Raw genomic sequence first — 27,843 nt, 5'->3', positions numbered from 1 at the left:
GTTCTTTATATGGTCTAGTAGACAAAAAGCGGTGCTACAAAACTACTATCTCGGATTTTCAAAAGTTTGGGTTTTTGACCCCCAAAAAATCAAAAAATTGATTTTTTAGAAAAACTAAAAAAAAACAAAAAATCCGAATTTCGTAAAAACCGGAATATATGTGATAGTCCCTGCGCTCTTCTATATACATACCAAATTTCAGATCGATATCTCGTTTTTTGGCCAAGTTATAGCGAAAAAACTTCAAAAATGATGACGTCAAATTTTTGAACTCGATTTTTAGCGATTCTAGACCACGTAGGGCAAAACAAAGACCACCATGGAACTCCCCGTGACGAGCTGCATCGAATCGATACCCATTTTATGCAAAATATCAATTTTGAAATTTGACCTAATTTGACCTGACCTTGACCAAAACGTGACCTAAGCTGGCCCCAAAGGCTACCTGACCCACATAATCGCATTTTTCATGTAAAATGGACCATAAAACATGTATTACGCGACACTTTCATATTGTGACCCTCCAGTGACCTGACCTCTGTGACCTGACCTGGTATCAGTGACCTCAAATAGCAAAATATGTCTTTGAAGAACATTTCCCCATCGATGATTTTCAATGAAATGCATTTTTCTCGATTTTACAACGCATTTCTTGAAATGCCTGTAAACGGTGAAAATTCGACATTTGACCTGACCTGTGACGTCATCGGTTTGACCTAGGTCAATAAAATTGGGTCACAAGGTAGTTCGCTGATAGAGCTATCCAACACCACTTGCCGCTAGGTTGCGTGGTTCTCGAGATCTTAGGGGGGTGGGCAAAATGCACCCCCCCAACAGGGCGCGTTGCTCGGCAGACTAGCCCACCAACGGGGCGCGGGTTAAAGCACAATTAAAACACAATTTTGTGGACCGATTCGACACACGCTTCGATTACGATGTACCTACATTGCGACCACTGACGCATTTAAGTTAAACACGACAGAAGCTACGAGATATCGAACTTTTTTAATAGTCTATAAAACATTTACGTATTTTCAACCGACCGTCGACTGGTTCCCGGTACGTGCTCATGTCAGGGGGCATCCGCCTTAATCTTTTCCGAGGTATCAAGAACGATAAAATCACCACGGATCTACAGAGATATCAGTCGTGAGAACAACAGAGCTGCATAACCCTTCATTACACTTGCTATACCATCAGCAAACCGACAGAATCGATAAACCAGCCCGCTGCAGCCAGCTACTCAAACGAATATAAGAGGTGAACGAGCGAGAGGAAATTCCTCAGAGGTGTTGTCATGGCTTTCCTGTTCTGAAATCATCAGTGACCGCCCACGTCCATTCCAAACCACTCGTTGGCCGCCGCTCAGACCGCTGCAAGTCCCTCAGGCCAGTTGTGACCGCCTAAGCCTCTTTCAACGAGCCCCGAACCTTGTCACCCTGCACTGTCTCGTTTAGCAGTTTGTAGCCATTAGTTTTGGAGCCCTCAGTACACCCACGCGGGCATTACGGAGCCGCCCCCGTGTCCACGCTATAAATACATCAGCGAGTACGCTAGTTGATAGTTGAAACCCTGATATCACAACCACCTAATGGCTCAACATGACTCAGAGCACAAACAATGGAGCGTGACAGTGAGATCGCTGTATTTTGCCGACCGGGTCAGATGAAAACAGGACGTCTGAGCACTGCGTCAGACAAATACTCCCGCCCGGGCGGCGACACAACACGTCAGAGCACAAACAAAACAGCAGTGTACCGAGGGGATCAAATAAAATGTAGGGACTAGGGAGTGATGAAGCGTGACGGGGATGGGAAGTGAAAGAAATGGACGACGGAGTAATTTGGATGGGGAGTGACAGCACACACGAAACAAATTAGGAGACCGGTCGGAAAACATGCTGATGATGAGGGAGAAGTCGCACGTTGCTAAAATGTTTGTACTGGCTCATGTGGTGTTGATTGTACCGTGAGACACAACATGCAAAAATTGCCAACTTAATCCTATGCAAATGATTTGAAAATAAAAAAGTATCTCAGCTCTTGACTAGATGTTATGGTGGCATGTAGGCAAAATACATGCAATGTACGATATAAATAAATGAATGTTGAGGCATAAACACACGAACCTATCAATTTACAAAGGACTAGAGAACACAACCATCAGATTGATATCTGCATTTTAAAACTGCACTTAATTACGTGTGTGTAAGAAAAGACTTGGACGACCTTTCAGAAGGTCGAATGTCATAGAGTGAAACCACTCAGCACTTCGAATAGTTTGTATGACTAGAAATGTGACCTCCACCTGACATATGAACGATGCACGAAGCAAATAGCAATGCTGATGAAATGAAGGCACCGTTAGGACGGACGACGATGAAGCTTACTCTATCGATCTGCGATCATCACACCGTACAAAGCACATCATGGACGGGATTGGCTAAACCTGACAAAGTTAGACAATGGTCCACATGGACCACTCAGGTCTTTGGCTGTCTCAAATGAAACTAGTATGATTAGCATGTCTTGAAAAACTCCTCAGACTTTTGGCAGTGAATGCGGCAGTGGGGCATTTCACACGAGCCAGAACGGCCACCTAGATACGTATAAGAGATACGTATGGCGTGGCAAATAGCAGATTAAGCTGTGCACACTACACAGTGCACCCGGCAAATAAACTTTTTACTCTATCTTTTCTGAGCTTTTCTTATCCAGACGGTTGATTGACACGGTTGACCATTGACTTTGGACGTTTTTGGACCAGTTTGTCTTGCCGGAAGCTCAATGCAAGGCCCATCCAACAGGAAGTCACAGATCAGTCAGCCCATCCACTCTACCAAGCGTATATCGGACTTATCTGACTGCGCGTCCCCGCCGTCAGCTCACTCCTGTCTCCGCCCGGTGTGTCTCTGCGCCGGGTGAGGGCTCACGCCGTCTCCGCCCGACGTCAGCCTACCGGCGCCGGGTGAGGGCTCACGCCGTCTCCGCCCGACGTCAGCCTACCGTCGCCGGGTGAGGACTCACGCCGTCTCTGCCCGACGTCAGCCTACCGTCGCCGGGTGAGGGCTCACGCCGTCTCCGCCCGACGTCAGCCTACCGTCGCCGGGTGAGGACTCACGCCGTCTCTGCCCGACGTCAGCCTACCGTCGCCGGGTGAGGGCTCACGCCGTCTCCGCCCGACGTCAGCCTACCGTCGTCGGGTGAGGGCTCACGCCGTCTCCGCCCGACGTCACCCTACCGGCGCCGGGTGAGGGTGAGGGCTCACGCCATCTCCGCCCGACGTCAGCCTACCGGCGTCGGGTGAGGGCTCACGCCGTCTCCGCCCGACGTCAGCCTACCGTCGCCGGGTGAGGGCTCACGCCGTCTCCGCCCGACGCCAGCCTACCGTCGCCGGGTGAGGGCTCACGCCGTCTCCGCCCGACGTCAGCCTACCGGCGCCGGGTGAGGGCTCACGCCGTCTCCGCCCGACGTCAGCCTACCGTCGCCGGGTGAGGGCTCACGCCGTCTCCGCCCGACGCCAGCCTACCGTCGCCGGGTGAGGGCTCACGCCGTCTCCGCCCGACGTCAGCCTACCGGCGCCGGGTGAGGGCTCACGCCGTCTCCGCCCGACGTCAGCCTACCGGCGCCGGGTGAAGGCTCACGCCGTCTCCGCCCGACGTCAGCCTACCGGCGCCGGGTGAGGGCTCACGCCGTCTCCGCCCGACGTCAGCCTACCGGCGCCGGGTGAGGGCTCACGCCGTCTCCGCCCGACGCCAGCCTACCGTCGCCGGGTGAGGGCTCACGCCGTCTCCGCCCGACGTCAGCCTACCGGCGCCGGGTGAGCGCGGCCACGCACACCCACACGGCCACGATGTTGCTCGGGTAGGGCTCCATGTGCACGGCCAGCGCGAACTCGGCCTCCCGGCTGTCGTTCCGGTGCACGCCGAGTGCAAACAGCGCCTCTACCATCGCCTCCTGCGAGTGCTGCGGCACGTTCAGCGGCACACCGCACACCTGACGGGGAGAGAACAGATGGGTGGGTCAGTGCCAACCGGAGTCAGAGAATCAGAGAATGATGATGATGCTAATTTGGACTTACGGACAACGATCTGTGAATGGGGGTTAGGTTAAAAATAAAATATACCCTTTTTCGTAATGTGTATTGTGTATGTAAGCTAGCAGTCATTCTCATCCCACCCAAAATTCAGCAGCCAACCCCATTGTTACCTCGTACAGCCCTCACTACGGCGTGTATATCTGTTCAGTCCCTTACCTTGTAGGTGGTGTGTATGTTGGCCAGCAGCCGGGTCTGTTCAGCCCCTACTGTGGTGTGTAGGCTGACCCCTTACCTTGTACGTGGCGTGTATGTTGGCCAGCAGTCGGGTCTGCTCGTCGGCCAGCTGTGCGCCGCTGATGGCCGGGGTGAAGGTGGACCGCTCCAGGAGCGGCAGCATGCGCCGCAGCGCGTCCGAACACGGCCGGTTCCACGGCGTCCTGCGGGATCACAGGGGAGTATTGCTATTAGTGGACGGTCCGCGTCCGAACAGGGTCGGTTCCAGGGCGTCCTGAGGGACCACGGGGGAGGCATGACATTGGTGGACGCAGCGCGTCCGAACACGGCCGGTTCCAGGGCGCCCTGAAGGACCACAGGGGAGTCATTTAAAGGTAGTGTGCCACCTTTGAAAGATTTCCCATTTTATTTTTCATAGGATAAGAAGCTTCTGTTTTTACCTAATATCGCAAAAAAAAAATTAAAAATGGGCCTGGAATAGTGCCTTTTTCGCCTAAAAGTTTATCGGTTTTTCGATATGTACTCGTATAACAACTGTAGTGGGCTGAGCTGCAAACAGGCGTCGGCAACAATTGCGAATGCGGCGCACATGTGACAATACGCAAAGGTCATTATAGAGTTACGACGTACGGGAATGAGTTATCAGCTGTCTAATCGTAGACAACACAATGTCGAGCCTTAAACTGTAAGCCTGTATTGGTATTGTTTCTTTTATTTGGCTGTCGAACATTATTTATGGTTTGAAATATGATTTTATGTAAAATAATTGATATGAAAAAGCCGTCTCTTAAGTTATGACCCCATTTCACCACACGCAAGTGGCAGAAATGACAATGATCAGCTGACGCATTTTTCTTGGCCGAAGTCAGAGCGCGCGGCCCGACGCACCACCACCGCACCACAAAGTATGAGCAGAAGCCGCGCCCAAAGCCAGGGCCCCGGTAACGTGAGGTAGCCGAGTCGGGGCAGTGTCCGCTGACCCAAGCCGGGGCCGCAGCTTTGGGCGCGGTCTACCGCATCCCCGCGGGCAGCCCCGGGCTATCACATGACACCGGGAGGACGCGCGGCCCCGGCTTGGGTCAGCGCACGCTGCCCCGACTCGGCTACCTCACGTTACCGGGGCCCTGGCTTTGGGCGCGGTGTACCGCAACCACCTAACAGGCGTGTTCGAAACCGCAGGAGATGATGATGAACGGGTTTATCGAAACTTGATTGGATGAGCATATCGGTAATAGCGATTTCAGTGTGTGCATTTATTGTTCATAGTGGTGTGAAATGTGGTTGGGGTACGACCGACAACCCGTCGGGGCGAATTTCGCACTGGGGTACTCAAAATTTGAAGAGTTTAAGACGTTTCCATGAGTTTTGAAGGTATGGATAAGTTCTAAAAATCCGGTTCTCCTTATCTGGGCCATTAACTCCATACGGTCCAGGAAAGCTGGCACACCGCATTCCTACCGCCCTCAGTCTGCTATTCCTCAACTCCCCGCCAGATAGTCCCCGCCCTTCCAGCCTGTCTCATAAATCATTTCTCCCAGACGCCCTCCCTAGTCGCTCCTCCCTCCCCGTCTTATTACGAGCGAGCGAGCGCAGCGAGCGAAGCGAAGTCTTTCCAATATAACGGAAAAATCTCAGTATGAGCGGCCCGGCCCGGCCCGGCCCGGCCTGTAACGCTTTTGAGAGGCTTATATCTCAGCAACCGCTGGACCGATTGGCCTGCGGTCTTTTTTGTTGGGTAGTCCCATCCCTTCTACCCCGTAATTGACTACTTTTGATACATTTCAGTGACCGTCGTGGTACGTGCCACGTGAAAAGTCAAGGGTGTTCAAGCAGTTTTGCAAAAGTAATGATTTTGAGAGGCCCATAACTCAGCAGCGGCTTGAGCGATTGTCTTGCGGTAATGTGTATAGGGTAGCTGCATCCCTTCTACCAAAGGTCGGATACTCTTGATCTATGTGAGTTTTTGCACTGCACGTGCAAAATACAAAAAGAAGAGGTGCCAAATTTGTTCCCATTTCAGTAACTCGGTAATTACTGGGGCGATTTCGCTGAAACTTGGCATACAGGTAGGCACCCACCAGGCAATGCATTCCCATGTGTTGCGGTTAGGGTGCTACTGCACGTGCGCACGTGCAGGGGGCGTTTCCAGATCTCGAGACGGCTGGGCCGATTGCGCTCAAATTTGGTACACGGTTTGGGACCGGTTAGTAGGGTGCCGTGCAAAAGTCATTTTGGACCCCGTTTGCACGTGCGCACGTGCAGAATGCCGCTTCCAGATCTCAGGAACGGCTGGGCCGATTGCGTTCAAATTTGGCACACCGCTAGCGACCGGTTAGAAGGGTGCTTTGCACAAGCCCGTTGGAAGTACCCTCTCGCCCTTCCGCACGTGCAGGGCTCACTGTCTCGCTCGCTCATTCTTCGCCCAAAAGGCGTTTTACTGGTTATCCACAGTCACTCCTCTCTCCCTCCCCTTCTTCCCATGTCAGTACTCCTCCCTCCCTCCTTCCCTCTTCTCACGAGTTGGTCCCCAGTCGCCAGTAAAGTTCTCAGGTGGTCCTCCCAGTCCTCCCCTCACCGTCTCTCTCCCTCCCTCCCTCACCAGTTGGTCCTCTGTCTCCAGTTCTGCAGGTGGTCCCCCTCCCCTCCCTTCCCCTCACCAGTTGGTCCTCTGTCTCCAGTTCTGCAGGTGGTCCCCCTCCCCCCTCACCAGTTGGTCTGTCTCCAGTGCTGCAGGTAGTCCTCCCAGTCCTCCCTCCCTCACCAGTTGGTCCTCTGTCTCCAGTTCTGCAGGTGGTCCCCCTCCCCTCCCTTCCCCTCACCAGTTGGTCCTCTGTCTCCAGTTCTGCAGGTGGTCCCCCTCCCCTCCCTTCCCCTCACCAGTTGGTCCTCTGTCTCCAGTTCTGCAGGTGGTACCCCTCCCTCCCTCACCAGTTGGTCCTCTGTCTCCAGTGCTGCAGGTAGTCCTCCCAGTCCTCCCTCCCTCACCAGTTGGTCCTCTGTCTCCAGTTCTGCAGGTGGTCCTCCCAGTCTCTCCCCCCTCACCAGTTGGTCCTCTGTCTCCAGTTCTGCAGGTGGTCCTCCCCTCCCTCACCAGTTGGTCCTCTGTCTCCAGTTCTGCAGGTGGTCCCCCTCCCTCCCTCACCAGTTGGTCCTCTGTCTCCAGTTCTGCTGGTGGTACCCCTCCCTCCCTCACCAGTTGGTCCTCTGTCTCCAGTTCTGCTGGTGGTACCCCTCCCTCCCTCACCAGTTGGTCCTCTGTCTCCAGTTCTGCTGGTGGTACCCCTCCCTCCCTCACCAGTTGGTCCTCTGTCTCCAGTGCTGCAGGTAGTCCTCCCAGTCCTCCCTCCCTCACCAGTTGGTCCTCTGTCTCCAGTTCTGCAGGTGGTCCTCCCAGTCTCTCCCCCCTCACCAGTTGGTCCTCTGTCTCCAGTTCTGCAGGTGGTCCTCCCCTCCCTCACCAATTGGTTCTTTGTAGCCAGTTCTGCAGGTGGTCCCCCTCCCCTCCCTCACCAGTTGGTCCTCTGTCTCCAGTTCTGCAGGTGGTCCTCCCTCCCTCCCTTCCTCTCACCAGTTGGTCCTCTGTCTCCAGTTCTGCAGGTGGTCCCCCTCCCCTCCCTCACCAGTTGGTCCTCTGTCTCCAGTTCTGCAGGTGGTCCCCCTCCCTCCCTCACCAGTTGGTCCTCTGTCTCCAGTTCTGCTGGTGGCCCTCCCTCCCTCCCTCCCCGTCTTTTTCCTCCCTCCCTCACCAGTTGGTCCTCTGTCTCCAGTTCTGCAGGTGGTCCCCCTCCCTCCCTCACCAGTTGGTCCTCTGTCTCCAGTTCTGCAGGTGATCCCGCAGGCGGCGCTCCAGTCGCTCTGCGTCCGTCCGCACGCGCGCCGTGTCGGTGACTGAGTACCTCAGCGTCTCCGCCTGCACGGAGGCCATCTCTGTCGGCGCCGGCTGGCGGGCCGTGAACAGCGGCCGCCAGTCGCCCACCAGGTTCACGTCGAAACTGATACACGACGGCTGCGCGTACACCTGCGTGTTGGCCCACACCTGGCGAGCAACGGAGGGAAGCACCGTGATTGGCCAGATGCTGGAGGTCAGAAGCCAGGGTCTTACAGTCTGAGGCAGGGGCCAGACGCTGCGCAAGGTCAGAGATCAGAGAAAGGGGTCACAGTCACGCTATTCACTTTCTGGAGAGAGCACACTAGATGCAGAGACTGGACTGAAATGACTACAATAATTAACTTATTACACTGCTTGTCTGCTCTTCCCAAAATAGCTCCCCAGTTTCTCGATCACCGTACCGGCCCATCCCTGACCCAACTCCCATAGCCTCTCTCTAGCACCCCTCCCATCAGACCGCCACCTCACCGAACTCACGTTTTCGGCGTTGATGAGGCAGCCGACGCTGAGCAGTGAGCTGTAGCTCTCCGCGGCGCTACTCCGCTGACCCGTGCACGGGTTCCACAGCCACCGGTTCGTCGCCTCGTCCGTCAGTACGTACGCAGTGAGGCCCTCGGGGATACCCGAGCCTGGCCGAACCAGGACAGGGTCAGATAATGGCTGAGCAGTGAGCAGTTTACACTCAACACGCACCACGTACGCGGTGAGGCCCTCGGGGATACCAGAGCCTGGCAGAGCGAGGAAAGGGTTAGACTGCAGCCTGTATTTAACAAGTAACACGTGCGCAGTGAGGCCCTCGGGGATACCCGACCCTAGCAGAGCGAGGACAGGGTCAGAGAATGGCTGAGTAGGGAGCAGTTTACACTCAACACGCACCACGTACACAATGAGGCCCTCGGGGATACCAGACCCTGGCAGAGCGAGAACAGGGTCAGACTGCAGCCCCTACTCGACAAGACGTAACACGTACGCAGTCAGTCCCTCGGGGATAACCAAGCCTGGCCGGGTAAGCAAACATCCACAGGCTGCAGTTAGCGACTGCATCCAATGTTAGGTGTGAATACACGTCGCATATGGACAGTAGCATGAATATCAGAAATCGTGCAATAAACCAAATAAATAGCAGAAGATCGTCCAACATAAACATACGGACAAGTCAGGCCCTGAGGTGGACGCCAGGGACAAACTATGAGTGCAGTTACTTACCGAGCACGAGGTAGGCGCGTTTGCCCAGGTAGAGGAAGAAGTTGCAGAGCAGGATGGCGTGCTCCTCCTCATCACCGGCCTGCATGTCCAGAAACTCCTGTGTAGGTGGGAGAAGGGAGTGAGGTGGAGGGAGAAGGGAGAACAAAAGACAGTCAGCATCGTACAGCACGTCCTGCACTAACACCGCCTACGCACAAGCGTTTCATAATGCTATATCAATCAAGATAGAGGAATGTTGAATGTTGAATGCTAAAAACTGTTGAATGTTGAATGCTGCTGGAAGTAAATGATAAAAAAAACAGGACAAAGAACACACGACACAATAACAATCTGAATAGCACTTCTATGCAGACTGGTCATATCTTTGATTCCCGCAACCGGCATTACCCAATCGTAAATCTACTCACCTGACAGGTGGTCCAAAGGTCGTACATGCCGGAGAAGAAGTTGACGTCGGACACGTTCGGGATCAGCGAGACGAACCGGGCGATCAGCAGGGCCTGATCCTCCTCGTTGGAGCATGCCGCTGCGGACGGGGGGGGGGACGTAAACAGGATGGCGGCCTAATTTACAGTTACAATAGCCGTACAATTAACATCAGTAGCGGGCTCGATGGCTGAACTGCGGCAGACGGCCATGCATGACTGACCCAGTAACATGAATGGACAGCATAGAGCACAAATAAGCTGAAAGAACAGTCGATGGTGTTGTTGTCAGGGCAGAGTATGACTCCATTTATAGTTTTCTCGCATTGCTGCAGAACATTTCACATCTCCCTCCTAGATTGATAGACAGGGGCGAAGATGGAAATATTCACTCCTTCATATCTCCCTCCGCCCCCTCCCACTGTACCGAGGAGTGCGTCGGGCGGCCGCAGGGGTCGGATGTAGCGGCACACAAGAGCCGATCTGCCGGTGACATCCAGCACGGTACAGCGCACCCGGCGGCCCGGATAGTCGCGCCGGAACGCGCGCGTCCACAACTCGCAGTGGGACAGCAGCTTCTCCGTCTCCATACTCTCCAGGTGCTCCTGTATGGGCGCGGCGAGGGTTAGACGAGTTAGACGGGCGTTATAAAATTATCCGGGTGGGGGTCGCATGAATAGAACATAGATCGTAGTGAAATTGTTTTCGCATAGCTAGCCCGGTAATCAATATAATTTCGCAGTTCAATCACAATTACGCTCTCACGCTGTATCCAACCGAAAATATTCCTGCTACAACCAAGACACATAGTTAGAAATTCAGACAGAGTTCTGGCGAGTTCCTCGACGCGCTGTGACACCATCCCACATATAAAATCCGAGCATTTTACTCGGCTCCATCAGCTGTTCGGAGTCAGTTATAATATACTAAGGTCCCTGTGGATTGGAACTGGTCCATCAAAAGTCACCACACTCCCACATGGTCACCCCACCCCTCCACTCCCGCGCCTGACCTGCACCGTGGGCGGCACGTTGACGGGCGGCTCCAGCGTGATAAACACGGTGACATAGGTGCCCGTCTGGCCGGTCGGCAGGCTCTCCGTGAGGTGGAACAGCGTGCCGCGAGCCGTCACGTCGCACTCGTAGCCAATCAGCAGCGGAGGGGTGTTGAGGCGGAACGTGCCCTCCACCTGGCGGACGGGAGACGAACTAAGGTCAGAGCAGCCCGCAACGGCCCACCAGCAGACCGTCAGAGAGCCTGACCGACCCGTCTTGAACTGACCGGACCAAGACTGATACGTCCCACAATGAACGCTGATTCGCCCTATACTGACCCCTCCCATTGTTCGTACATTGATGTAGAGTGTGAAGAATGGCACGGTGAGCTCCGCCAGCCAGACTGGCCCGTCCTAAACCGTCCCCGACTGACCCGTCCATTAATGTATAGCGTGGAGAATGGCACGGTGAGCTCTGCCAGCCACCTGCGCTCGATGCGCTGGTGGACGTTGGTGTCCTGCAGCCGGTCGTCGTCCAGCAGGTCGACCAGCACCTCGTCCTGCAGACTCAGGTGGATGACGTCGTCCAGAGAGTGCAGGTCGGCCACCCCCTGCGGCGGCAGGCTACGGGGCAGGGAGTAGGTGAGATCAAAAGCGAGCGATCTGGTAAAGACTGGCGATGAACACACGCAAGGACAAAAATTGATTGCCAAAAAGATACGCAAAGCGAGTGTAAAATCAACAGGAGGGGAAAAAAACAGGCGACTCCCGAGTCCCGACGTGCTTGGCAGTTTTTGCTGGGTCCTGGTTCCAGGTAGGGTTCAGTCCCCCTACTCACGTGACTGGCAGTTTGAGATCTTGGTTCCAGGTGGGGTTGGGCCCCTGGGCCACGTTGGAGCGCACCGTCTGCCGCTGGAAGGTCAGCTCCATGAACGGACGGACGCTCACCTTCGGCAGCAGACTCGACTGGGCCACTGGAACATGAGCAAAACGGACGGCGTGTCACTACACGACACGACACCGAGTCGCTGGAACGGGACACATAACAGGCAGAGAGTCATCCACACTACACTACCATGACTGCACTTCACTGGACCACAGGGGTGGACAATTAATAAATACTGTACTACTAACCTGTAGCCTGAGCGGCGGGCGCCGGGCGGCTGTAGTCGGTTCGTACCGCGTCCGTGTCGCGGCGCACGGGCACATTGAACGCGCGCACCACGTGACAGAGCAGCTGCAGCTCCTGGCCCTGAAGGTCGACCAGTGGACGCGACTGTTTCTGTTTGCGCGGCGGGTTTAGCGGCCGGCGGACCGAGAGCAGGCTGCCGAACACCGAGCCGATCGTCCTGGGCGGCAGAGGTCGGGACAGGTCAGTTGGGAAGGAACCGCCGGCGGACCGAGAGCAGGCTGCCGAACACCGAGCCGATCATCCTGGGAGCAGAGTCGGGAGAGGTCAGTTAGGGAGGGTTGGCCGGCGGACCGACGGCAGGTTGTCGATCGTCCTGGGCGGCAGAGGTCGGGACACGTTAGTTACAGAACACAAAGCGGGACGGGGCACGGTGGGGCTGGGGAAATGGGTGAATCAGCGTGTCACCGCCGCATTTCGTAAATATTCCATCACGCAGCACATCCTTCAAACAGCTCCAACAAATAACAGTCTCAGACCACCCCGCCAAATTATCACCATCAGCTACCAGCCACCACACTCTCCACTCCCTATCCCCACCGGTACGCCGCCCACCCCTCTACCACTCACCCAATGTCGGGCACCTCGTCCTCGCGCACCATATCCTCGAGCCGTTTGTGTTTCTGGGCGGCGCGCAGGCGGCGGGCCACCATCTCTTTGATACGCAGCTGGTATTGGAGCACGGAGCGGCGGGCCGACTCGCCGCCGTCACCGCCGGCCTCCTCTGCGCCGGCGCCGGCAGCCGACTGCGCCTCCAGACGCTTCTGGTACGCCTATGGGGACAGGGGAGACGGTGCGGGCCAGACGCGGTGAATCGGCGGGTATTGTGGTAACAGCGGCTGAAAGGTAACATTTAACAAGCCCAACAACCTTGAGGCAAGCATGTTTATCAACTACATATTAGTCAGCGAGCTTCTTTATTTATACCATAAATTTAGCATTATAAATGTGTTGCGCATTATCACTTACTCCCTATCCCTTCCTCTCCGCCTCCCTTTCCTCCCCGTACCGTGAAGAGCTGCTGCGGCACCTGCTGGTCGCGTAGCGGTGCCATGGTCACGTGTCGGAACTCAGGCACACCGGCGTCCCTCAGTCGCAGCAGCCGGCAGCGCGCAGAGTCGGCAGGGTCCGGCGCGCCGGTCAGGAACCCGTCACAGCCGGGACGGAGTGGCGCCGGACGGTCACCACCCTCCGCGGCCGCGCACGGGTCCGGCTGGAGCGGCGAGCGGGAGTGTCTGAGTTATGGGAGAGATAATGATGGCCACAAGGTGACGCGGATTCGAGCAATGAAATAGTTGGTTATAATTTGCTGCCCTCCAAAGGGAAAAAAGTTGCATACCTATGCATCAAATTCACTCACACGAATTCCTTTCCTCTTACATTCACCGCACAGTCTCCCCTCCGTCCCTTTCTTTTTCTCCACCTCACCATGTTAGCCGTCAGGCTGGCGTCTGCCGGATCGTTGGGGTCGGGCGCAGCCAGCTCGGCCGCCGCCGCCCCCTCGGCGGTCGGGTCGGCCGGCGGCGCCAGCACTGACCCCGTCTCCTCGTCCACGCCCCAGTAGAGCGCCGCCTGGAGCCGGCCGCGCGCCGCCGGACCGGAGCCGGCGGCGGAGAACGCAGTCCACTCCGGCAGCGCAGTGCGCTCAGTTACGTGACTGGGGGATTAGAGAGGTGATGAGGGAAGTGAGAAAGAGTGACAAGGCGAGAGGCGAGGGCAGCAAAGCCACGAAGCCATATAATTAAAAAAAAATGTCAGCACTGAGCACAGCAGGTAAAGCAGACATGAGTGAACATTGACTGAACATTAATTCCGATGCCATTGGTATTCTCCTTCGAATTTCGCTTTCGCCTTTCAAAACATATTCATCACACAATAAATCTAATAAGCGAATTCAAATATCAAAACAAAAAACTAATTAACCTAGCAAAACAGATGCCATTAACTTGCACAACTCAGACTTTAACATGCAAACATCCTCGCCCGAATGTGCTGACCACCGCACACCCCGCACCACCGCCAGCTCACCTGGCGGGCGCCGGCAGTCGTAGCTTGGCCAGTGTCCTGGTGGAGCGTCTGGTGCCCTCCTCGCAGACCTCCAGCTGGAGGGCCTCGGGCGCGGCCCGCAGTCGCACGGCCAGCTGCTGGTGCAGCTCCGACACCAGCTGCTGCGAGAGCGGCTGCGGCCGCGTGTGGCTCACCTCGCGGCCGCCGATCAGCGTCCGGACCGAGAGCTGACAGCGCGACACCGCCTGGCGCCGCTGCTGCTCCGGTCTGTAGGGGAGGGGGAGGAGGGGAGATCAGAGTCTTAGGAGAGGGATACTGATAGTCAACACTTCGTGAAGGGAGCGAGAGGAGCCAGAGAGGACAGGGATATAGTCTGTCGTCTGAGGCAGAGACTGAACCGAACGGAGTCATACGAGGAAGGCTATACAACCCAGCGCTACTACACTGAGAGGTTAGCGGCCTAGCACAACACTACTCCAGCTCATTACATCCCGCAGTATTAACCCATAACCGCGGCCCGCACCCTCTCACTTGGGACAGTCCCCGTCCGCGGTGTACAGCTGCAGCACAGTATAAGCCATTATAGCTGTCCCTCTTACTTTGGACAGTCGGCGGTGGCGGTAATCGGGTGGGTGTCCAGCAGGTCAAACGCCAGCTTCGGCTCTCCAGGCGGGCGCCGGTTGCCGGTGGCCCGTGCTTCAATATCAGCCAGCACCTGGTGGGATGCCACCGTATGAATGATAGCACATTAAATCCCAGCTGCATAATCGCCATTCCATGGTTGACTTTTAATTAAGGGTGCAATGACTAGCTGATTTGAACAATTAAAAGCAACGATGTCAAGCGTTTCCTCTGGCATAAGCATTGAACATTAGAATTCACAAAGTTTTTCATAGAATAGAATATGTCGCGAGTATACAATGCACAGTGTAAATCTCTTCTGTCAACCGCTTTCGTGAAGTACTCGTAATTGGGAACAGAAACACGTTTTCTCGTTAATAGTATAATTAAAATACTATATGGTAACATATCGATTCACAGTCAAAAGCCAACCCGTTAGCCACCCGTCCCGACTCTGCCGCGCGCGCCTGCGCCCACGGACCTGTTGCGGGTCGAACTCGGCAGGCGGCTGGGGTCGCGGTCCGAGCTGGTCCGAGTCGGAGCCCAGCTGGCGGCGCCGATCCCGCCACTCGCTCAGCTGCTGGCGGTACCTGGACAGGGGCAGATGCTGCCGTTATATGAGACGTGACCAGGCAATGGGAAATGACTGAGAAAACTACGAAATTAGCACACTTTGACAGGATTATACTCGATACCTATTGCCCAACAGCAGAGAAAGAGACGAAAAGAAGCAGCGTCTACAAAAAAAAAGAACACCCCCGAGTATGTGAGTCGCAATTGAAAGCAAACCATGACGACGGTAAAGCATTCCGACAACAGATAAGGCGCCACACTATCAAATAAAACAATAACAATAAGCAAAAACAAAGAACACAGCGAAGTCCAACGAAATGTGCAACGCCCACATAACAAACCCTTCCCCCTATCCCACCCTCCAAGCAGTCAGCGCTCCGTATCTGCACTGCCCTCCTCCCGCACTCACTCGGCGTCCTGGTGCTGTTTGCTCCTGTCGTGTTCGGTGCGCAGCTCCTCGAGCTCGGCCCGCAGCTCGCGCTGCCACAGCTCCGTCTCCTGGCCGTGGTCGGAGGGCAGCTCCCTCACGGCCAGTCGCAGCGGCGTGCTGCTGAACCCCTGGTCCTCGCGCAGTACCTTCAGCTCCCGCCACCGGCGTAGGATCGAGCTGAGAGGGAGGGGTGCGGTCAGAGCGGCAGGGGAGGCGGTAATAGGGATGGGAGAATGGAAAGGTTGTTAAAGCCTTCATATACGCCCGACTGCGTTACAATAAGCACGTTAAGACGGGTAAGTATCGGACATTATGCAGTTCGATTGAGTATTTTTTTTTTCAAGCTTTATACGCCCTTGACACGATATAAGAAATGCAATTCCAAGAATCGAGAGAAATACGAGTTTCCTGCACAAAACACGAGAGGAGCATAAGGAAATGGCGCCTCGGCCAAGCGGACATACTCCCAATGAGACGTAGGAGAGTTTCCTCTTTCCAGCCTCGGCAGAAGCATTTCCCTGCTGCCCTGCCCCCCCCCCCCCCCCCACACACACACCAACAGAGGCGCCGCTGCTGGGTCCCCTCTCACCCTCTGTCCCCTCTCACCCTCTGTCTCCTCTCACCCTCTGTCTCCTCTCACCCTCTGTCTCCTCTCACACCTCTATCCCTTCTCCTCTTTCTATCCCCTCTCACTTCTGTACCCCTCTCACCGGCAGAGGCGCCGCTGCTGGGTCCCCTTTCACCCCTCTATCCCCTCCTCACCGACACAGGGGCCACTGCTGGGTCCCCTCTGACCCCCTGTCCCCCCTCACCGGCAGAGGCGCCGCTGCTGGGTCCCCTCTGACCCCTCTATCCCCTCTCGCTCCCTGTCCCCCTCACCGGCAGAGGCGCCGCTGCTGGGCCGCCGCCGCGTCCCGCTGCTCCCTCAGCCGCTGGATGGAGGTGGTGTAATCGTCAATGCGGCGCCGCTGCACCTGTTCCGCGCCATCCCCCGTGTGATCTCCGTGGTCCGCCCGGTCCCCTGTGTGGTCTCCGCGGTCCCCCGTGTGGTCTCCGCGGTCCCCCGTGTGGTCTCCGTGGTCCCCCGTGTGGTCCCCGCGGTCCGCCGTGTGGTCTCCGTGGTCCGCTGAGGGCAGCTGTAGGGCGGCCGAGAGGACTCCGTCTCGGGCGCGCCGCACCGCCCACAGTCGCTGAGTGAGACGGTTCACCGTGTCATCGTCCACCTGACGGGGAAAATAGAGGGGGCCGAGGTGACGGTCAGTCTGCTAGTGACACCATCAGTTCAGGCACAATATGACAGCTGGCACAACGGAGCACCGGGATCCACTCTAGCTGCAGCATTGCACGTCGTAACAAAATGACAAATCTTATAGCCCGCCCTCGCGTGACCATCGTAGAAGTTTGGTGAGGTAGCCAATGCTATAAATTCCTTACGATTACGTCCCGAAAACTGGGCTGCTATCCCCCCCCCCCCTCCATACCCACACACACACCACCACCACCAGCACACCGACCCCCATCAGACCTGCCCGGCGCCGCCGCGCCTCCCTCACCATGGCGGTGTACTCTCTGTGCAGCTGCTCGAGGCCGGCGGCCGCCCGGTGCTCCTTGGAGAAGAGCGGGTGTTCAGTGAGCCGCACCGCCACCAGGTGCACATGCAGCTGCAGCTGCTGGGGCTGGTCGGCGGCGGAGACGGTCGGCTCCGGGTCGGCCGGACGCGGCGCCTCCATACTGGCCTGAAAACGGGGACGGCGTCAATGGGCTGGGTAGAACCTGGCTGTCAAATGGAGTTTAAGGTAACACTGGAATTACATCATATACAAGAAAAGTGAGAAGAAAAAAAAAACTTGAGCAGCTGACACCCACAAAGGTTGACATCACATCCCGGTAGTCTCCGTGACGGGGCCCAGCCGGGTCCCAGCAGTCATGGCTCTCACACCCTACCCAGTACTGGTTCTCACCGGTAGGTAGTCTGTGAGGGCGTCCTCAGACACATCCCGGTAGTCCCTGTGACGGGGCCGACTGAGCAGGGGGTCCGGCAGGCAGAGCAGCTGGCCGTCCTCACCAAACCAGGACCTGAGACAGCGCGGCGATACAGGGGTGAACACAATGGCGGCACGGCGCCGCTGCTTCATATAATACAGAACAATTCAGTCTAGTCAGTCGAGCTCATAAGATGACACTGGGTAGCATTCACAAAAGTATTAGCGAAATTAACTAAAATCAGGTCTAACTAGCACCAAATTGAGTATACTCAGGCGGCTCAAGCTTCACTAAGCGACGATCCTGCTAGGCCATGGCTGAGGACCAGACAACTCCACCATATTCCGTCCAATGGGGCCGTGTCCGCCGCACCTGTCTGAGGAGTGCAGCAGCCTGTTCTCCAGTTTGTGCAGGTTACGGCCGGCCAAGTGGGGTCGCCGGGGCACGTAGATGCCGTCCTCAGCGGGGTCCCGCGCCTGGCCTCCCGCCGGCAGCCGCTCCTCGGGCGGAACTGGGCGTGGAACGACGCATGAGGATTAGTGATTAGTTGCTAGCAGCGGCTGGGCGACATTCAAATTGTGCGTGGTGTTCGACTGGAACTGGGCTGCAGGCTAATGTATTACACAAAGCACAACAGGGCACTGCACTGTGATTCCCGCATAAATGACTACGAGCAGCAAAAATAGCGGTCGGGATTATTAAATTAAAAATATTGGGCGTCGTAGACCAATCATGCAGCATTAGGTTCTATAAATCCCATTCAAAATACATATAAAATAAATTTAGATACAAAATCACGCACCAGCCGGCCCGTCCACTCACTAGGTATTGGTGACGGTGCGAAGTAGATATCCGCCTCTCGCGCCAGCTGCGCCTTCCGTGAGAGGATCATGGGGGCGACGTGTCGAGTCACCGGCCCCAGTTGCTCGCCTCCCAGCAGCTCGGAGAGCGAGAGCGACTCGGCCGCTCCGCTCGTCTCCTCTCCCGCTGTGCAGACCGGCGACAGAGATAGGTCAGTGAAGGCCGGTCAGGTCAGTGAGGCGTGAGCAGGGGGTAGATGAAAATACGCAAATTAGCAAAAGGAATGGCGAACTGACTTTACTAAGTCTCCTGTAATAACTAGTGTGTAGCAGCGCAGCAACATTTTTGCATTACCATCCATTTAAAATAAAACAAAAAGCGACTTTAGAATATGCTGTTCCAGATTATGGAAATATGATAGGCTAATAGAAGATAGAATGGCAAGAAGAACCCCCACAGTTGGGTCGATGGTCCCAGCTAGGAACGGTAGTCTGAGAATGGTTTGGGTGGAGTTCTGTAGCCGCCACAGCGGCACAAGCCACCTTCTCTGGGAGTGGCCGGCGCGGTGGCAGCCCTCCTCTCTGACGGCGGGTCCTCCCAGATCCGACAGAAGAAGTCGTACGCCTGCACCGACGACGGACCCGTCTGCCAGAGACACGGACAGACAGAGAGCGTCAACTGCTGGGCCGAGACCAAGCCTGGATACACGTCAGACAAGCGTATCAACTGAGTCAGCGGGCAGCCAGAGGGAACGTGGTGGATGTGCGCATAACTGTGCATAATGTGTGCAAAATGTGTGCATGAGCCCCAGGGTCGCCTGCGCACGATACTAAACAAGTAACAGTTCAAGCTCCTTTTCACAAACGGACACAAGATGAAAAAATGATGACGCTTGTTCGATCATAGAAGTTCACACTACACACTCTACGAAGGCGCTTTGGGGGTGCCCACCTCACCCCCCCCCCCCCGTCCAAGAGAGACGGGTACCCAGGCTTACCCTGCCGGCGGCGGTGGCTCGCATGTAGTCCTCGTAGGCCCGCGAGGTGCCACCCTCACGCAGGGTGTCGAACCGACTGGTGCGAGGCTGTGCCCGACTGCGACGGGCCGCCCGGCCGTGACCCTTGATCTGTCGGCAGGCCAAGTCGGGTCGGGTCGGGTCAGGTCGGGTAGAGCCACGCCAGATATAAATTCTGGTATAGAGTCACGCTGTCTTGGAGTTTTTTTTTTTTCATCAAATAATCTTGAGGTATTACCGACAACAAAATGCCTTCAAGATGTCTCGAATCATTTATAAGGACAGCGGACGCTAATACAGCAACTTCCAGGGCCTGATCCAGTTGCCCAGTGTGTTACTGTTGTCACTCCCATTTAGTACTGTCTGGCCCCCTCCTCCCTCTCCCGCTCTCGCCAGCCGCCCGCTCACTTCCGCCAGGCTGAGCCGCTTCTTTAGCTGGCTGCGGAACGTCTCCTGGCCGGCGGCCGACAGCCGGCGCGGCGCCAGCGGCGGCGGCGCGCGGGGCGAGTCGCCGCCGCCACCGCGGTCCGGCTTCCCCAGGCGACCAGCGGGGCTCGACGGCCCGCCCTCGCCACCGCCAGCTGCGTCAGTGACGTCATCAGTGACGTCAGCGCGGACCGAGTCGGACGGCCGGAACGTCAGCGTCTCGTCCGGCTCACTCTGTAATCGAAATAAAAGCATGACCATTCACCTTAGGGTCTTCTAAGTCAAAATGTCGTCGTTTCGGGGATAAGCGCCAACAAGCAGATTCTGTATCGAGTAACACCTACCAGCAAGAGGTCAGGTCGGATGGTCAGGTCAGTTACTTACATTGACAATCGTCACTGACAGATCATTAAAATGTCATCCGTAAAAACGTATTGTATTGTCCATCCCTTGTCGATGGACAAGGGACAAGCGCAAAATACGCAACACACACATCGCTAGTCAACAAAACGGTCAACAATCCGGACCATGCTACAACGAGCGACGTCATCATAGCTTCCGAGGACATGACGTCCATTGTCTCAGCAGCCCACGCCAGCCACTCGCTAGCACTGCCCCTGCGTGCGCAGTGCGTTCTCACCGTGTCATCGTGTTGAACACTGCGAGACTGCGACTCGTCCTGGCTGCCGGCCTCGCGGCGGCGGCCGCGCCGGCTCCGAATCTGGTCCAGCATGCTCTCCGACTCGTCGATAGACTTCTGCGTCACCGCCGCGCGATGGTTCCATGATACCGACTTCATGGCAGGGCGTGTCTGACGCTGGAACACAAGAGGCGGAATGATCAGGCGAAGTGGGTGAGACTATTGCCATTATTGCCATAGTTCAGATGTCGTTTTGAAGTGCAACTTGAAGACGCAATCGAGAAGCAATTCAATTTATGTTGATATTTCAGAAATTGTACGCATCCACGTTTTGTCCATTGAGCACATGGAATGAAGATATTGGATAAATATTTGTATACAGACCGTGTAACTATTACTATTCTGTAATATTGGTGGGGGTTGGTCAGAGCATTTACGTGCGTCCGGTTAGGAGCGTCCAGCTGGGGCCGCACCGGACCCGCCGACCAATGCGGACTGCCTGAGCGCGCCCGTGCGCCGCCCGGGGCGGTACGTGACCTGAACGGGGTCAGTGCGAGGCGCGGTTCGCCGAGAGGTGGGGCTGCGTGGGAAAGGACGCTGCGTGAGTGGAGCGCTAGGACGGGACACTGCGTGAATTGCGGTGGTTATGTGCGAAATGTGAAATGTGCGATGTGTGAAAGTGCGGCGTTCAGGTCTGCTGACTGTGATATTGATGCATTCCTGCCCACTGTGAATGGCTATCTACTGTTCTCCGGCAAAATAAGGTAAGTTCCCGCAGTGTAATGCCCAAGATTCTTACAGATAGTAATACCCACACATACGAGTTACTCCCGGCGTCAAAATTTTGACTTCCACACTGAGTTATCCTACCATTGCAGCGGGTATACATCGTTTCAGTTCAATTCAGTCGACGTTATTTCCCAGATATGCCGTCACTTCTGTGACGTCATCGGTTCCGGGGCCACTGACGCCGTCTCTCTCGTGTCGTTCTCACGATAAGTACCTATTGATTTCGATGCTCCTCTGCCGACTATCTGCATCGGTTCACGCCATCCGAAAATTCAATGTCAGGTGAGTCAGCGCTGAATCACGGCTAGATTGATGCCGCATCACCCCTCCTCAGTAGACGTGCAGAGACGCTTGAAGCAGCTTTTACGCTGGACTAGGTCACTGTCCATTTGTTTGTTTTTGTTTTGTTGGGTTAGGCCCTTTCGGTCTGACAAGACCATTACAGAGCCGGAAGGATGATAGGAATTAGGGAGAGACATTGGTCTGGGCAGACACCCTAGGGAGTCGCCGGGGCTGAGCCCGTCCGAATGGACAGGCCGACAAGCCCCCCTTCCCCCCCCCCCCCCAAGCACTCCCTGCACCCGGCTACGGGGTGCGCTCCCTCGGGAGCAGCGGTGCCGCTCCAAGGGAGCAGCCCACATGAGATAAAGGTGCCTGTCCAGCCCGGAGTGGGGTTGCGGCGTGGAGGAGAAGGATTTCAGTATCCTGAGGATAGAAGCACGGTCACTGTCCAAAGCGCATGAGAGTTTTAGGTAGCGGAGACTGAAGCCAGAGAAGGCTACTGCTTGGTGTTTGCCGATACTTGTAGAATAGCCGAGTCGTCTAAAGGCGTCTCCGACCGATCATTAACGTCCAAGATCGCAGCCAGTTTGCCTAGCAACCGCGCCACCCCATCCGAGCCAGCTCGGGCGCCGACTCGCTCGAGTTGGCCGCTGCGCTGGTCATGACGAGGGCGCTGTGGAGTGATGGACGGGCGCAGCTCGCGGCGGCAGGTGTGGCCGATCGTCGCCGTCGGAGATCGACGATGTCAGCCATTATGACCACGGCTGCGGAGCCTGAGTCGGAGGCGGTCGGGGTCGACAGCTCTGACCTGATTCGGAGTCCGAGTCATTGACAATTCATCGACTCCGCAGACCTGGCAGGACTGCGGAGTCTGAGTCGGAGTTGATTTTTGAAAGCCGGAGTCTGAGTCGGAGTCACTGAAAATCTATCGACTCCGCAGTCCGCAGCCCTAAACATGGCAAAGTCGATTGGCTGTCTGGCTGTCGAGGCCCATCTGACTGGTGACATCAACAGATAGAAAATCAGTATGGTGATTAGCGGACTGCGCCGATCGATTCTGAGCGCCGACACCATTCATGTACCGAGCTGTTAGGGTCTTCCAGGCGTTCTGTGCCGTGAAGACGGTAGCTGATAGGTAGCTCCCTTGCAATGGCGTCAGACGAGTCACCGTGGGGACGTCGTCGGGGCAGATGGCTGATATTCGGTGCTCATCATGAACTCGCGCTCAGAGAGTGGAACTAGTCTTGGGCATGGTGGGGCAGCGGCTCTGCTCTAGTTGTAATCAGCGTCGGGTTCCCGATGGAAAAGGGTTTCTGACGCACGCAGTGCTGTTGTGCTTTAAGACTGATCAACACCTCAGAACGTGTGGTCTGCTCGCCAGCGGCAGCCGGCAGCCTCTCATGTGCCAGGGTGGTGTGTGCCTTCTCTTTGGCTCTTGATGAGCCATGTGTGAACAGCTGCGATGGTTTTCTGTCAATGCAAGTCAGTTCTTTGGTGAAGGGTTCTCCACATTACCTTGCTTTCCATTACACAATTTTTACACCAGCCCATCAATTCTTGCATTTGTAGTCATGCTACCAAACAAGTCGACTACTTTTCATCTTATTATTTAGGTAAATACCTATTCTTATAAAGGCACAAAAGACTGGTTAGTGGTTACTTGATGCTCTCATAGTCATACCAATTTTTCTCCATTACCAACATAAAATATGGGAGTTTCCCCTGCAATTTCAACTGAATCTCAAGATCTCCCTTGATGCTGGGACACCCAGCTACCATGTGGTGTGACGCAGATTTAGAGCAGTCAGATGCAGACATTGCTTGGTGCAGGCTGGTGCATAATTTCAGCCTTGGGACTTGTTGGTGTAAACTGATGTGGATTTGTACCCTGGCAAGGGCAGCTCACAGGACATCAACTCTGCTGCCAATGGTTTATAGTATGGTGAATCATGTAGGCAATTAGAGTGAAAAATATGAAAGTAATGGAATCATACTTAGCAGTACAGATCTGTAGATGTATCAGTGCTGATAAGCAATCCCCGCATGGAGCGGCAATTATTGCTCAGAGTCTGACTGAGTTTGGTACTGTGCATGCCATAGGTATTCAGTACAGTGTTTAAGCAGTATTGCAATAGTGCATAGGCATACTGCTAGAAATCATGTTTGCTTATAGAGGTTTACCTTGAGGGTGTCTTGGCAAAAAGGTTCATTAGGTAAGGTATGCATGTTTTATATCATCTTATCATCCAGTTTTAAGCTATAAAAAAGACAAGTTAAATGTTAACCCGCGCCCCGTAGGGGGGGGGGCCGAAACGGCCCCTCCCTGTCCTTTTCGGTCGATATCTCCTAAACGGCTGGAGATATCGCCACGAAACTTTCAGGACCCCTCCGGGCATCAATTTTACACATTGTGACCAAAAATTTTTCCAGAGGCTATGATAGGTTGGCCACAAATGACGTCAGAGTGACGTCATGTTCTGTCATTTTCGACCGAAAAAAGACCTTCGCGAGAAGACCTGTCAGGACTACAGCTTTGAAGATACAGAAAAATGATCAAGACATAAAAGGTGTAGAATTGACAGGGCTACAAAACTGCTATCTCGAATTTTTAAAATTTTTGAGTTTTGACCCCCAAAAATCAAAAAAGCATTTTTTTGGATATATTCGCCAAAAAATCCAAAAAGTTTTTTGAGTTTCGGAAAAACCGGAATATATGTGATAGTGCCTACCGTCTTCTATCTACATACCAAATTTCAGATCGATACCTCGTTTTTTGGCCAAGTTATAGCGAAAAAACTGTTCAAAAATGATGACGTCAAATTTTCAAACTCAATTTTTGGCAATTCTAGAACTCGTAGAGCAAAACAAAGACCACCATTAGACTCCCCGTGACGAGCTGCATCGAATCGATACCCATTTTATGCAAAAATATCAACTTTGAAATTTGACCTAATTTGACCTGACCTTGACCTGACCTTCACAAAAACGTGACCTAGGCTGGCCCCAAAGGCTGCCTAACCCACATAATCGCATTTGTCATGTAAAATGGACCATAAAACATGTATCACACGACACATTCATATTGTGACCCCCGGTGACCTGACCTCGCTGTGACCTGACCTGGTATCAGTGACCTCAGATAGCAAAGTATGTGTTTGACGAACAATGTACCATCGATGGTTTTCAATAAATTACCAATTTACTCGCTTTCACAGCACATTTCTTGAATTGCCTGTGAACGGTGAAAATCTGACCTTTGACCTGACCTGTGACGTCATCGGTTTGACCTAGGTCAATGAAATTTGGTCACAAGGTAGTTACCGGGTGGGGCTATCGAACGCCGTTTGAATTTTGAAAATCGGCCGGTAACTTTCCGAGATCTTAGGGGGGGCCGAAACGGCCCCTCCCCTACGGGTGGTAGGGTCTGCCGGTAGCCCTACGGGGCGCGGGTTAATAGTTAACTTAGAAACAAATATTAATTGACACTTCCATAGGCTACCTACATAATCAGTGGGATTATGATTGAACAAAGAAGTGCAATAAACATTTATTTTGATAGATGATCAAAGGCCAGTTTTACCAACAGAAAATAGTAGCCTGCGGGAATTTTTGACCAAAGACCGCTTCACATACGGAGCATAAACGGTAAAGCCTTATCCGCTTATGTGCCCATCGCCTTTACATTCCGTATGTGAAGCAGTCCAGACAAAAAATTCCTGAAGGTGGCTATTTTTCTGATGGTAGAACTGGCCTCTACAGCAAGAATCTTTTACTTCCTGTCATTGGCAGATCTGAGATGGGCCTTCTGCACATAGCTCGCATAGGTATGGCTCCCACACAGTCCATAATTGATAGCATTGACATTGTTTGTTCCTAACATAAAAAGAAAAGCACAAACATTTATAAGAAACATTTTCCTTTGAAATATACAGCAGTGTAGCAGCAAGCGAAAGCCTATACATTTTGGACAAATTTATGAAAAAAGACAACTGTTTCAGGAGAAAGCATTGCAATGCATACCTACTGCATGGTAAGCTTCAAATGACACATTTCGGCATAGGCGACGGAACGGGGGGCACCAGGGCACCGTGCCCCCTTTTATTTTGGCATTTTAGCATTGACCCTATGGGCATTGCATGGAAAGAATGTAACAAAAGTCGGCAGTGCCCCCCCCCCCCCCCCACCCCCCCCTTAATTTAAGGTGTTCCGCCGCCACTGCCTTTCTGGATCAGGATGGGTTTCTGAGATATTTACCTACCATCCATGAATGCCAGAAAAAATTATACTGATTATCAGAAACATTACTCACTTAATGGCATGAAATATTCCTGAATAACATTGAAAAATGAGCTGTTGTTGTTGGAATAGGACGCGTAGCCTTGCGACCCAAGCGTCAACTCAAACTTCACTGTAGTCGTTCTCTTGGTAGTCACGTCCTTTCTTGTTCGGTACCAAGGCGTCGGTACTAAACGGTACTAAGCAGGTGGCAATGGAAGGAGTAATTTGGAGTTGTAGTAATTGTATAAATGCGATTTAAACCCAAACACCTAATACCTATCAACCCACACGACCAAACGACCGCGCCATTCCAGCACCGCCAGCATGAGCCCTGATCGGCGGCCGGCTAGTACTCTTGCCGGCGCTCACATACGTGCACGTTACCCCGGCAACGGGCTATTGACCAATGAGAAGCGAGGAAAGTGTTACGTCACTGCGATTTTTCATATACCTGTGCCCCCTTGGCCCTGTTTCACCGGTGATAGCAGCACGCCGATTTTACGACTTGTCAAATTGGGTTTCCATGGAGACATCAACAGGCCCATTGCTCCAACACTACCACAAGTGTGACGTCAGCTCGCGCAATTTGATAGCAGCGTGGTAGCAGCAGCCCGTGAAACACCGCCCCGGACGTGACGTAGTGTGCTCGCGCGCGTATTTACAAATTGCAACCGAGCTCCGCCGTGGGATATTTTATTTCCGCCGTAGGGTATTTCATGTCGGGTATTTTTTGCCCGACAGTGGGCAGAGCACGGGTTGTCGATGACATTTGAAATTGTTATTAGATTGCCTTGGATTTTCCACTTGTAGGTTAGTATTTGTTTGTGGAGGAAAGCGTAACTAAATTATAAATATAGAGAATTTCTCAATCTATTCACGATAAAGTTAGCACAAAGTAGCACCAAAATAGCCAAAATAGGAGGTTAGTATTTGTTTGTGGAGGGAAGCGTAACTAAATTATAAATATAGAATTTCTCAATCTATTCACGATAAAGTTAGCACAAAGTAGCACCAAAATAGGTCAAAGTACTAAGAGAAAAAACATGTTTGTATTCAACTCTACAAACAATTGCTTTTTACACAAATGACTCTCACAAACACAAATGACTCTCACAACGACTCGAGAACAGCTACTCGGCGGAACGTACGGCCACAGGCGTACGAACACAGGTGGAACACAACGCCTGATGGTAGGACTAGAAGACCTCAAGCGTCAACACCACGGCGGAGCTTTATTAACAGTTCGCAGGTTCCGATGAGATGAGACCCCTACAAACGCGCTTTGCCCAGTCCCACAGTGACCTATTAACGGCCAAGAGCGCGCCCCGCGGCCACACATGTTGCCAGGGAGTGTGGGGCCGCGGAACGGCGGCGGTCAGAGGCACTGTAGCCGTGCTCGGCCGTCCGTGACGCCTTCGCGGGCCGACCGGAGGGGACGCGACCCCTTCCCCGCAGCACGTCTGAGCGCCGCCGAGCGGTGGCGGTGGGCTGGACGCCGATACGGGTGCCGTACCGACCCCGGACCGGCGCGGCACCGTGGAGCAGGGAGAGCTTGCCGGCGGTGGTGGAGTCCTGCCAGCGGCGCATAAAGGTTCTGAGACCGCTGGCCCAGGCATCCCGGTCGGGACCGTCACGGACTTGGTGGAGCACTTCATCCTTGAAGGCCACCAGCTGCTCCTCCACAGCTGCAGCCGCCTGCGCTTGGCTCGCGGAGGGCGAAGTTGACCCTTCGCCATGGGGCGCCTGAGGTGCAGCCTCCTCGTTGACGGCCTCGCAGCCTGGTGTAGCATCGCACCCGCTGGGCGCAGCAGATGGGCCGGCGGGCAGGGCTGCGCTAGCCCCAGGCTTTTCCGCTAGAGGCGCAAACCACCCTGCAGGCCAGGCCCGTTGACCGGTGGCAATCGTCATCAGGGCCAGCCTGCCCGACTCGGTCAGATGAGCATCGGGCATCTCGTCGCCCCTCTGCTCCAGCACCGCCAGGAGATGTTTGCACAGCACTCTCTTCCACCGGCTGCTGGCGCAG

The 27,843-nt window shown here is 54.5% G+C and overlaps 1 protein-coding gene across 1 annotated transcript; it reads right to left on the bottom strand.

Annotated features, from left to right (window-relative positions):
• Positions 1-1,629: 1,629 nt before the first annotated feature.
• On the bottom strand, positions 1,630-26,093 carry LOC122375368 (coiled-coil and C2 domain-containing protein 2A-like). Its single transcript, XM_043354723.1, has 28 exons — positions 25,852-26,093; positions 20,472-20,648; positions 19,814-20,065; positions 19,388-19,516; positions 18,933-19,035; positions 18,412-18,576; positions 17,962-18,100; positions 17,568-17,682; positions 17,160-17,342; positions 16,486-16,829; positions 15,586-15,783; positions 15,085-15,193; positions 14,582-14,697; positions 14,004-14,249; positions 13,404-13,632; positions 12,985-13,188; positions 12,546-12,748; positions 11,921-12,135; positions 11,625-11,760; positions 11,221-11,410; positions 10,805-10,981; positions 10,220-10,397; positions 9,775-9,893; positions 9,368-9,464; positions 8,639-8,790; positions 8,070-8,308; positions 4,331-4,475; positions 1,630-3,995 (listed from the first exon to the last, which is right to left on the bottom strand). Exons 2-28 carry the CDS (start codon positions 20,628-20,630, stop codon positions 3,807-3,809), a joined length of 4,731 nt encoding a protein of 1,576 aa, XP_043210658.1. The 5' UTR covers positions 20,631-20,648; positions 25,852-26,093; the 3' UTR covers positions 1,630-3,806.
• Positions 26,094-27,843: the final 1,750 nt, after the last annotated feature.

Source organism: Amphibalanus amphitrite, unplaced genomic scaffold (genome assembly GCF_019059575.1).
Source record: "Amphibalanus amphitrite isolate SeventyFive unplaced genomic scaffold, NRLGWU_Aamphi_draft 000041F_arrow, whole genome shotgun sequence".
NCBI classification, from domain to species: Eukaryota; Metazoa; Arthropoda; class Thecostraca; order Balanomorpha; family Balanidae; genus Amphibalanus; species Amphibalanus amphitrite.
Note: the sequence above shows the minus strand (reverse complement) of the source record. Positions and strands in the feature narration are given on the sequence as shown.

What these genes read in the sequence shown, in the direction of transcription:
- LOC122375368 (XM_043354723.1), bottom strand. Translation starts at nt 20,630, where the DNA reads ATGAAGTCGGTATCATGGAACCATCGCGCGGCGGTGACGCAGAAGTCT. An exon ending in CTGCTGCACTCCTCAGACAG is followed by an intron (nt 17,683 to 17,961) that starts GTGCGGCGGACA and finishes GCGCTGTCTCAG; the next exon opens with GTCCTGGTTTGGTGAGGACG. An exon ending in ACCTTTGGACCACCTGTCAG is followed by an intron (nt 9,465 to 9,774) that starts GTGAGTAGATTT and finishes CCACCTACACAG; the next exon opens with GAGTTTCTGGACATGCAGGC.